Source organism: Lactuca virosa, chromosome 1, assembly GCF_052849685.1.
Source record: "Lactuca virosa cultivar CGN04683 chromosome 1, Lactuca_virosa_CGN04683_v6, whole genome shotgun sequence".
NCBI classification, from domain to species: domain Eukaryota; kingdom Viridiplantae; phylum Streptophyta; class Magnoliopsida; order Asterales; family Asteraceae; genus Lactuca; species Lactuca virosa.
Window position 1 is genome coordinate 63,778,994 of NC_136426.1, and position 12,325 is coordinate 63,791,318.

General features: G+C 28.9%; 1 protein-coding gene across 1 annotated transcript; it reads right to left on the reverse strand.

The window, feature by feature from the left end:
- Positions 1-10,022: 10,022 nt before the first annotated feature.
- LOC145114410 (protein FAR1-RELATED SEQUENCE 5-like) lies at positions 10,023-12,101 on the reverse strand. The gene is made up of 5 exons (XM_079050404.1): positions 11,809-12,101; positions 11,563-11,614; positions 10,610-11,179; positions 10,137-10,261; positions 10,023-10,083 (listed from the first exon to the last, which is right to left on the reverse strand). Exons 1-5 carry the CDS (start codon positions 12,099-12,101, stop codon positions 10,023-10,025), a joined length of 1,101 nt encoding a protein of 366 aa, XP_078906530.1.
- Positions 12,102-12,325: the final 224 nt, after the last annotated feature.

Below are 12,325 nucleotides of genomic sequence, written 5' to 3' on the forward strand. Positions count from 1 at the left end.
AAATTTAACAATATTATTCTTCAAAAATGATACTCTGATTTTAAATAAGCACAAATAAATCGTTCTTTTTAGGCTGTGAAATTTGGTGATGTCACAACAGTTCATGACGTGGGCCACGAAACTCGGTCGTAACTATCTTGGCATTTAGAGTTTGCGACGTGACCAAGGAGGTGGTCACGACACGATGGGCGGTGGATGTTGACCATTGAATTTTGACCAGTTTGACTTTTGGTCAAATTTGGAGGTTCTAAGTTAGATTAAGGTTTAAACTCTTTTAGGTTTAGGCGATTCTTGTAGCTGATTCTACAAGACTTTGGCTAGTTCGGATTCAGCTCTTTGTTTTCGGTGAGTTTTCTTACTGTATTACTTATGACATAGTTGTTATGTCGTGATTGTATGCTAGACTAGGCGAGTCTTGTTAGTTTCTTCTTGCTTTTATGCTTACATGCTTCGTTGGGCGAGACTTGTTGGGTTGGACCCGTTGGGCGAGGCCCGCATGGTTGAAACAGACCTGTTGGTCGGGGCCTGTTATTCTGTGTTGTATGTGGTATTTTGGAAAACTCATTAAGCTTTATGCTTACGGTTTTAAGTTTAAATGTTTCAACTTGGTTTGGTAGCAAGAAAAAGAGCACGTCATGATTGCATGACATCCTTGGATATGTTTCGAGACTTCCACACTTTTTATTTACTATCTTGATACTCTAATTGTAGTTTTGAAACAAATGGTTATATTATTGACATTAACATTGGCATAATAATTTTGACAATAAGTTTTTATATAAAATCTCAACTATTTGAACAATATTACTCTATGACCTCCACCCGCTGCTTTTGCAGAAATAAAATTGAAAATAATTCTCGATTTATGGTTAATTTTCAATTCTTATGATCCATTAATTTAAATTTTTATTTATGTGACCATCTTTTAATTTGAATGATAGATATAGATATAAATAATCTTATATTGCATTTAATTATTATTGTTAATTAACTTACAACTAACTTTTGAAATATTCTATTATTATAAAAAATAGTTTTTGGATATTGTTTTAGTTAATTTTTCATTTCGATTAACGTTTGTATTTAACATATTTAAACATTTTAACAATTAAAATAGGTTGGATCGATTTTTAAATTTTTTTTTTGAGATTTTGGTTTAGCTTTTAAATCTAAACCACATTTCAATTAATAAATTATATTAATAATTCAAAAGTTAAATATATGCATTGTATTTTTCACCATATTTAAATTTTTAAAAACTAAGAATTTTGTATTAATAATTCAAAACATCTACCATTAATATGATAATATTTTATATTTAATAGGTAAAATAAGGTTGTAAGTTGAAAATACATGAGTTTCAAATAAATATAAGGAGCGTAAATATGAATCAATTATATATATATATATATATATATATATATATATATATATATATATATATATATATATATATCATAAATATCTTGATTTATATATGTAAAAAATAACAAATAGTATAAAAGTATAATAAGTTATACAAACATAAAAACTCTAAAGCATATATTATAAAGATTGTATTTTAAAAAATAACACAAAAAATACAAACAAATCAACTAAGCTAAAATATATTTGGTACATTGAAAAAAAAAATTGCTCGTTATTTTCTGCAACAAACCTTATTTTTAAATTTTTCATATTTGAATTACAAACGACTTCAAATATAGGAATGTTTTTGTAGGGAAATCTTACTTTTATACTACTAATCTAGATAGAAATATAAAATCAAGGGGAAAGCGAAACGTTATAAGTAAATGACATTAATTTTAGCAACATGAAAAATTATTTAGTTAAGTAATTATATATATATATATATATATATATATATATATATATATATGTGCACATCTAAAAAAAATTTATCTTTTTCAAAACATAAACTTAAGCGAATTAAGTTCTACATAGGCGTCTTAAGAAGTAACATGAAAACGTCCAACAATCTGTTATTGGAGTTCAGAGAAGATTAGATATCCAAAAACATTTGAACAAGAAATAAGTAGTTTTGGTCTTCGAGAATTAAGTGAAGAATTTGTTAATGAACAAGTTGAGGAAGATATAGATCTGGAAGACAGTGATTGTGATCAAGATGAAGATGATTCTATTGAGGTAATTATTTTGAATATGTTAATCTTATATGATTACACTAATTTATTATATTAATTTTTAATTATATTTCTTTTTATCCATAGGCATATGAATCAAAATTATCTAAAATACTTAATATGTTTGAGAGGATGAGGGAAAAGTTGAATTCAAAACTCAATGATGCAATAACAAAGTTTCATGAAAAGGAAAGTCTCAGGATTTTGAAAGGAAAGATCACTAATGTAATTGTTGAAGATAAAACTGAAAGCACATAAAATTTTGAATTTCAAAGTAATAAAACTAGACTTGAAGGTATCAATTTGACACAAGTTATGGGTGAAAAAAGAAGTAATGAAAAAGAGAATGAAGATAAACAAGGCAATTGTGACATCCCCAATTTCACGGCCAGAAAAAACCGATTTATTTATGCTTATTTTGAAATCAGAGTGTCCTTAAAAGAATAATATTGTGGAATTTGTTCCCAAAAACATGATAATGATACTATCAAAACATTTCCGAAGAAACATATTTTATTTATATTATAAACCTTGGGATGTCATTGTCGATAAAAGGCATAAACATAAATGAAATAATACAGGCCTTACACTAGTTTTTCTACACTACTGGCCTATAGGCATCCATAAATCTCTCATCATATCATAACACATGTGCTCGTGTGCCACAACATGTAATATAAGAAACTGAGTGGGTCATGCTTGGGGGCCTGGTGAGCACATAGGGTTTTCAACCCATAATAATTAAACCTTTATTTATTATTATCAAATCATCAAACCGATTACCCCTTCCCACTATCCTCACTCTCTGTCCCTAACATCTAATTTCAAGGGACCTAACCTAATGATCATCTTCGGGATAGACAATAATGTTCAGGGGAGTCCATAGCAATATTTGTCAGAAAGGAAACCATGGGGGGGGGGGGGGTTGGAGTACACCTAGTGAACATTAAGTTCAAAAACACCTATAGGTGACGAGCCTGCTAGCGTTCCAATGGACTATCTAGAATCGTATGTGGTCGTTATCTATACTCCGCTAGACAACTGGATCATCTTTGAAGTCAAGGCCTCTAATCATCTATATCACCTTTTTATCTCTCATTATCTATATCACCTTTCATCTCTCCGCATCTATGTCATCTTATATCTACCCATCTTTACCCAACATATTTATAGGTAATAAAATACATATGTAGTTTAAGATCAAGTAAAACACACACACACACACACATATATATATATATATATATATATATATATATATATATATATATATATATATCGTTCATCTAGCATATAAATCAGAAACATAAATAATAGACACATATAACATGTAATTATCTTAAATACTTTATATCTATGCGTAAGATGAAAGTAACTATGCACTCACATGATAAAGTGGGTGACTGCACTCACATGATAAAAGGGGTGACTGGCGATCTGGGCAGAGCTTCGTCTAACACCTCAGATATTCCTTGATGTGACCTAAGTATAATTACTACATAGTTTTATTCTAATGATCCTAGAGACTAAGAATAGTCTAGATCCTCACTAATCCCAATGTCTACATCAAGATCTATCAAGTAAGGATCAGCCAGGCAGGACAGTTAGCAGGCAGGATCATTTCGGCATAATAACTTTTCTAAAATCCAACAACCAAACAAACATGACCATTCTAGACACCTCTCCCGTAAGTATATCAATCAGTAAACGACATGGAATTAATAATTTATAGGTTCATAATGACGACTTATGACTATAAATATAAGTTACACAGAAAAGACTATAGTGTAGCTTAACTTACAGAGGTTCTTCCTGACAGAAGTTAGGAAATTTAAATGGCAGAGCTTCTACTCGCTAGCTACTACTTACTTAGGGATCGCAGGGCTTTGCCAAAGGCTAAAACGAAGGGAAATGGGCTAAAATCGAGAGAATTTCGAGAGAGAGGAGGATGGGGAGTGAGGAAGCAAATGAGCAGTCAAAGTCTATTTATAGCGTAACTGCGTACCGTACCTAGTGTATGCGCCGCGCACAACTGAGACGTCGCTCCTCCCATTTTTCTGCCACGTGTCGCAAATATGGTGGTACACGCACCACCTTCTAGAAGGTGTGTGTCTTGCGACCCACCTAAGTGTGGCGCTTCTCAGAAAACTTCAGAAAATTGTATCTTCTTCGTACGAGCTCCATTTTCGACGTTTTTTATATCCCTGGAAAGCTCTCGACGAGATCTACAACTTTCATTTAGACTCCATCGGCCAATTTCGACTTTATTTTTAAAGCAATATTTTTTAACAGGCTTAAATTGTTAAAGTCCGTTAAAAATTCATAACTTCCTCATATGATATCCGTTCTCGACATTCTTTATATAGATGGAACCATATGGACGAGATCTTCAACCCTCATTGAGATTGCTTTTCCTAACAGTCAACCGATTTCTACTTCGGTTTCCGAGTCGTATACTGCTACGCTAAAACTTCTAAAAATCATAAGTTCCTCTTACGAAGTCAGATTAGGGTGTTCTATATATATACACTCTCGTTTTAATGACTACTACGACTTTCGTTTACATTACTAAGGCTAATAATCGTCCTAACTCCGATTTGCTATTTATGATATCGTAGTCACGCCGGTTTGAAAGAGAAACTTCAACAGGTCATAACTCATCCGTTATAAGTCCATTTTGAGTGCTCCTTATACCTATGGAATCCTTATTACGACTACTTTATCTCACTCATAGGCTATTCGTCCTAATCTTTAATCTATTTAAATGTGAATTCTATCCCTAATTTATTACGTAGCTATAAACACACAATGTATATATATATATATATATATATATATATATATATATATATATATATATATATATATATATACATACATACATACATACATACATAAAAATACCACATAATAATCAAATAACCCTCTTTTATTAACCTTAGAAGATTACAATTATTGACCTTAACCACTTCATCATCTTTATTAATGTCTAGTAGGAAACATGGGCGTTACAGCAATGGTGAAGAAGGTAATGATAATGATGGACCTGAACCTAAAGGAGATTATTTGCTTGATGGAAACGATGCGGAGAATGAAGGAACAAAGAATGATCGAGAGATCATTGAAAATGAGAATGCTGAAGAGAAAAACGATGAGGAGATTGAAGAAACAAATAATGATGGAGCGAATAGTCGAAAAAATGAAACAAATTAAAATTTGTTGGATAAAGTTGTTGAAAATATTGTGGATAATGTGCTTGGCATTGGATTTTTAAGTTTAAATTGTCAAGAAGATGAAACCTGGAATGACCCCGAAATGAAAACTATTTTGGATAATAATGATATAGGTAAAATTTGACTTACTTTTATTTTATAAAAATATATAAAAATATTAATACACAATAAAAAATTATTAAATTTTGAACAGGGTCACCAATGACTAGAAGTAAAACTAACACTCTGATCAGTCCAAGTTATTTCAGATATGTTACTATCAACTTATTATTTATTTACAAATAAAAAATGTTATTATAGATTCAATAATTCATTAATTAATTATACTTAATATATACTATGATATGGATCTTGTAGGGAAGGGAAACTCAGAAGGTATATATAAACAAGGATGAGAAGTTGAGAAAGGAAAGGGAGATGATACATGTAAATGGATGATTCACTATTAAGTGGATATATTACAATGCTTATATTGATTTTTTTAATAACATTGCTTATTCATAAGTGAATAAAACACTATATGAATGAGTACGAAAGATAGAATATTCATATATGATGTATGTCTTTCATGCAAGGGAAAGTATGAATATAGAAATAAAGGAGGAGCAGAAGCTAAGAAGACAAAAGGAAATGATGGAGGTGGAGATAAACAAGGAGAAGTTGAAACTACTGAGGAAAATAAAGATGAAGGTGGAGATAAACAAGGAGGAAAATTTGTGAAAGGAAATGCATATGATAGAGGTAAATTGATGATTCACTAATAAGTTAATATAATAAGATTGATTATTCACAAGTGAATAAGATAGTATATGAATAAATGAAAAAGATAGTATTACTTGTTCATAAGTAATGATATGCATTACTTATTCATAAATGAATATATTATATTGCTTACATTGATTTTTTTGAATAATACACTTTTCATGTATTAATAAGTAAAAGATAGAATTAATTATTCATAAGTAATGCTATGCATTACTTATTCATAAATGAATATATTAAAATATTTATATTCATTTATGAATAAGTAATGCAATATTTTAAATATAGATAGGATATTCATATATGTTGTGTATCTTTCAGGCAAGGGAAAGTCTGAAGATGAAAATAAAAACGGAGGAGAAGCTGAGAAGACAAAAGGAAATGAAGGACGTAACATTTTGGAAAAACATTTGAAAATTCATATATGATTAGAATAATCAATAATCATATATGAATAAAATATAAAAATATTATAATTAACTTATAATTATTTATATGATTCAATATTCATATATGATTTGAATTTTGAAGGTGATAAAAAAAGGGTTGGAGTTGAAAAACAAAAAAGTAAGTGATGGAGGTAAATAGAAGATTCACTAATTAATTATACCTAATATATTACATTAAAATTTATATTGTTGATGTAATATATTATGTAAATCTTCTGGCAGGTAAAAAAATAAAAAACTGAAGATAATACTCATCCAAGCTTTAGTCTAGGTCTCAGTCAAAATTCATATCAAACTTCAAGTAAAAAATCTAATGAATCTTCACCAAAAAGCCAGCTGATGCTTCAAATCACCTTACAAACACAGGATACTAGACACAAAATCTAAGCTGACACATCAGGAGATTATTATCTATGAGTGGTTGTTCAACTTGCAAGCGAATACATTGTAAGTAACTTTATTTTATATACATATTCATATATAATTATTATATAAATAATAATATATGACATTTTGATTATATATTTGCAGAGATGTGGTTGTCTAGACAAAATATGGTCAGATAACACAAAGAGCATTTATGGAAAGTCTATATGGATACACGAAGATTTTTGCATAAGTTTTAAACACTTGGGCTGATTTATTTAACCACCAAGAACTGGGAAGAGATGTTGGAAATTCACCATACAAACTTTTCTTGAAAGTTGAAGTTTTTGTAAGTTTGTGTTCTAACATTAATTTCTTCTTTATTCATAATTGAATATACCAATATGATGTATTCATTTATGAATATTAGATTTATTTAGTATCATTTAAGATAATTATGTATATGTAACTGTAATTCACATATGATCATAACAAAATGATGTATTCACTTATGAATATAAAAATAAAAAATAAATATCTTTGGTATTCTTTTTTTCAAACGAAAAACTATCCTACTCATGATCTAATGCTAAACACCACCTATGTCTCCTAGTAAGACTTGAACCCATGACCTCTCATTTAAGAGAATCACTCCTTACCGCTAGGCCAAAGGCCCTTTCACTTATGTTTAATATACTAATATGATGTATTCATTTATGATTAACAACTTACTAATCCTTTAAAAAAATTGGTTATAGAATGTTTATGTATCTTCAAATTTGTCTAATGAAAGAAAGTATGAAAAATCCAAAGAGAACTTTCATTATAGCACTGATGGGTACAAAAAAATCTTAAACATAAAATATATTGACGTGGTGTGTTAATTTAACTTGTTTATATATATATATATATATATATATATATATATATATATAGAGAGAGAGAGAGAGAGAGTGATAGATAGATAGATAGATAGATATTATCAAAAAAAATACTTACCATTAATACATAAAAAAAACATGTATTCTTTATAGTTGTCAGAAATGCTCACATTTTTGTGGCACTTTTCAACTTAAAGAAACCATCAATTGAAATTCTGGACAATAGTGCAGTTGAGGGTGATTATGAAGGGAAATATGGAGTACTATTGAAACCTTTGTTACGTACCCAATTCATAACAATGTATCAGAACCACTTTATTACATATCTAACTTTTATTTTACTTAATGATCAGAAAAATTTGTTTGTGAGATACCTGAAAGAAATAAACCATCCAAGAGCCAATGTCATCTCAAAAGAAACTATCATACCATAACGACTTAAAATGCCATGGAGAACAGTTAAAAATAAAGTTGACTGTGAGTTCTTTGCAATGAGACATATGGAGACCTATATGGGACAGCCAATCTCAAAGTGGAAACTAGGTCTTTATAAAGAAAGTACAATTCAACAAACTACTTTAGAGAAGCTCAGGCAAAGGTATACGCACCGAATGTTAACTTCAGAAGTTAACATGTTGAAGGCTAATGTGTTGGATCTTTCCGAAAAATATCAAAATGTGTGATTCACAGTGCGTACCACTCATGCATACAAGGCTATGCAAACAACTGATGCTTGTTTGTGATGAAATCTGATGTTGGGGAGAACAGTTTGTGACGAAGTTCAATGTTTTTGGAGGACATGTAAGATGCTTTTGTGAAACAAGTTTGTGAACAAGTTTTAAATGGTTTGTTAAGTGTTTTTGAACATCGATTAAATAGTGTATGAAATGGTTGTGAATAGGTTTTATTATTTTATGTTGAATGATTATGTAATAAAAACAAGTTTGCTTATTTCTATTAGTTTTTTGTATTCAAATATTTTCAAAGTTTATGATAATGATTCATAAACAAGTGTGATTGTTTCTGATAGTTTTCAATTTTATTTTTGTTTATTCATAAATGAATACCAATATGATATATTCATTTATGTTTAATATGTAAATAATAACATCTTCAATCATAATAAATTAGGAGGAATATGTGAATTTAACAAAGTTCACATATGAATATAACTTATTTATTAGTAAATTAATAAACAAATATCGTGAATACATCATATTTGTATTTATTTATGATGTAGTAATTTATGATATATTCATATTTGTTTTTTAATTTATGATTAAGTTAGGAATAATATGTGAATTTAACAAAGTGCAGATACGAATATAACGTATTTATTAGTAAATTAAAAAACAAACAAGATATATCTATTTATAATTAACATGTATTTCACATATGAACTTTTCGTATCAATATAAATGTCTTAAGTAGTAGCTTCTGATAAATCCATAATGACACAAGAATAGTGTATTATTCATACATGAATATTATTGTTTATGATTATTATATGCATATATTCATAAATGAATACAATCAAATAACATAAAAAAAAGCATAGATGTCTTTTGTTGATTGAGAAGCTGCAATTCTTACTGGACATATACGTAAGTTGTGAGGAACTCGTTCTCCACATCCATGAATCACATATGAATTTTCCATATCAATATAAATGTCTTAAGTAGTAGCTTCTGATAAATCCATAATGACACAAGAATAGTGTATTATTCATACATGAATATTATTGTTTATGATTATTATCTGCATATATTCATAAATGAATAGAACCAAATAACATAAAAAATCAAAAAGCCTATATGTCTTTTGTTGATTGAGCAGCTACAATTCTTACTGGATATGTACGTAAATTGTGAGGAACTCATTCTCCACATCCTGAGCACATTCTATGTTGTTTTTTTAGAATTAACATATGTTGTTTCACTTGCACTTGGAATTCTTTTCTTGATTCCAGAACCTTTATTGCTTTGAACTTGCGGAACGTGAATATTAATCTCTTTTGGAATAGGAAGAGAAACACCCATAAGCTAGCATACGACTTCACCATCCGTCTTGCTTTTCAATCCACCAGATGTATAATCACTCTCAAATTCCTTCAACAGCATCTATTGTTTCTCAGCAAACGAAGCCAATTTTTTTTCATCTTTTACAATATCCAAACATGATTCAAAACTATTAATATGAATCATTGACTAGCTTCACATTCTCACGATCCCCTGAATCAGATTGATGAGAACTAAAATGATAATTTATGATATCACATCTTTTCTCTATCTTTTCAGAATGTACCTTTCAATAATTACTTTAACACCACATATCATCATTATTGTGAAAGCATGTCTGCATAAAACACCCATACGGTTGAAATGTTCACAACTGTAATTTATTTCTTTCTCTTCAACTTTTATTTCAACCTGATACAAAAACAAAATAAAAAATGAAAAAAGAAATTAAACAGAATTTACACATTTAAAATCAAATCTAAATACTCATATTCATATATGAATACTCATATATAAACAATCATATATAAGTATTCATATATGAATATTACATTCGAGTCATATATAATAATTCATATTCATATATGAATAATCATATATAAATATTCATATATGAATTATAACATTATAAATATTCATATAATAAATTAAATTCATATATGAACATGTTCTAATTTTAAAATGATTAGAATATTCATATATGAATATTCTCATATTTATATATAAACATTACATTATTCATAAAAAACTATTAATTACCTTGAATTCACATTTAAATTTGCTTTTACTGTTGTTGTGTTGTACACTGTAAACTTCCCACCCATCTTCAATACCAACATAGGAGTATGTACATAAAAAAGTTGCTTTATATATTTCCTTTTCCACCTCAAAATATAATGTACTTGTATAAACTTTTGATGCTTGTAGTTCTAGTTCTCGAGGCGTTTCCATTTTATATGATCCTTTGTTTGTTGCCTCATCAAGCTCTCGTTGAGTATTCCTTTGCTTTTGAATGGAAATGTCGTAATTCATCATGAAATTCAAAAGTAAATTTGCACTTTTTGAGTAGGTATTAGAGAATGAATTCATACTCTCTGACCTCGACGTAGTCTTCATCAACCCACACACTGGAATATCGTTAAAATATCCAGGTATCCATGAATCACATTTTGTAAACATGTCTTTAAACCATCTCGTATCTTCAAGCTTGAATTCCTTCATAAGCAAACCCCACTTCACCTCAAAGACATCAGGTTTCATATTCATGTCCCAAACAAGCTTCGAGAATCTTTTTCTAAAGTCTTTGTTCGTAAATAAATCATCTGATATCTGTATTAAAACAAAAATAAAATAAACTTCTATATTTATTCATAAATGAATAAACATTAATAAGTAAAATAATAATAAACATTGGTAAATAAATATACTAATATTTGAAAAAATTACTATATTCGTCTATGAATAACTAATACTATGTAACATATTTGAAATATATTAAAATAATACATTGTTTTTCAACTTCTTCATTATATGCCACATACATAGTCGGTGCTTTGAATTAGGAAACACATTCTTAATAACTTGTTTTATTGTCGCATCTCGGTCAGTTAAAACTAGTGTTGGTTCTTTCCCATGAGTTTTAAGAAACGCTTTAAGCAATCAATAGTAGACTCAATGTTTTCATTGCTTAGAAACCCCGCTCCAACATTAACTGATTTTTTATGATGATCAATAGCAGTAAATGGAACAAAAAACATTCGATACCTATAACACCAAAAAGAAGTGTTCATTAAAGTCGATTTTTGATGTAATCATAAGTGAATATAAAAATATTCAAGTATGAATAGAGGTACAGTATATTATTAAAATAATTTCAATATTAAAAGCTGAACATTAAAAATAAAGTTAAAATATTCATATATGAATAAACTATAAAAAAAGTGGATAGAATAACTTACTTGTTTGTTCGGAAAGTCGCATTAAATGAGATAACATCACCAAATTCAGCATAATATGCATTCTCCCTTTCATCATCCCAAAACAAAGAGTCCAAAACATCATCGTGATAATTAAACTTAAATAAGTAATTTGGATAGTGAGCTCGACGGTCATTCATTGAGTTTCCTATCAACTGGGCATCTTTATAACATATAACCTTGTTGACATCTCTCCTTAAATTTTTATAGTCAACTACTTTGCACTTTACAAACTCATACCAACCTCTCAAACTTGCCTTCAACTTATGAGCCATAGTTGAGCCTATTTTTGATGTGGAAGCACACACTATGAACTCTTTTTCTGTATATGGCATTTGCCTTGCTTTTTTAAATCACATCTCTTCTCAAGTGGATGGTTGTGAAGTTCATCAAACTGAAAAACTTTATAATATGGAGTTCCATACACAGCTTCAAATATAATCTTTGCTTTACAACCAATAACTCTTGAATTTGAATTATGTTTCCTCCTAGTACCACT

What these genes read in the sequence shown, in the direction of transcription:
- LOC145114410 (XM_079050404.1), bottom strand. Translation starts at nt 12,101, where the DNA reads ATGGCTCATAAGTTGAAGGCAAGTTTGAGAGGTTGGTATGAGTTTGTA. An exon ending in TTGATCATCATAAAAAATCA is followed by an intron (nt 11,180 to 11,562) that starts GTTAATGTTGGA and finishes GTTTTAATACAG; the next exon opens with ATATCAGATGATTTATTTAC. An exon ending in AATTTAAATGTGAATTCAAG is followed by an intron (nt 10,262 to 10,609) that starts GTAATTAATAGT and finishes TTTTTGTATCAG; the next exon opens with GTTGAAATAAAAGTTGAAGA.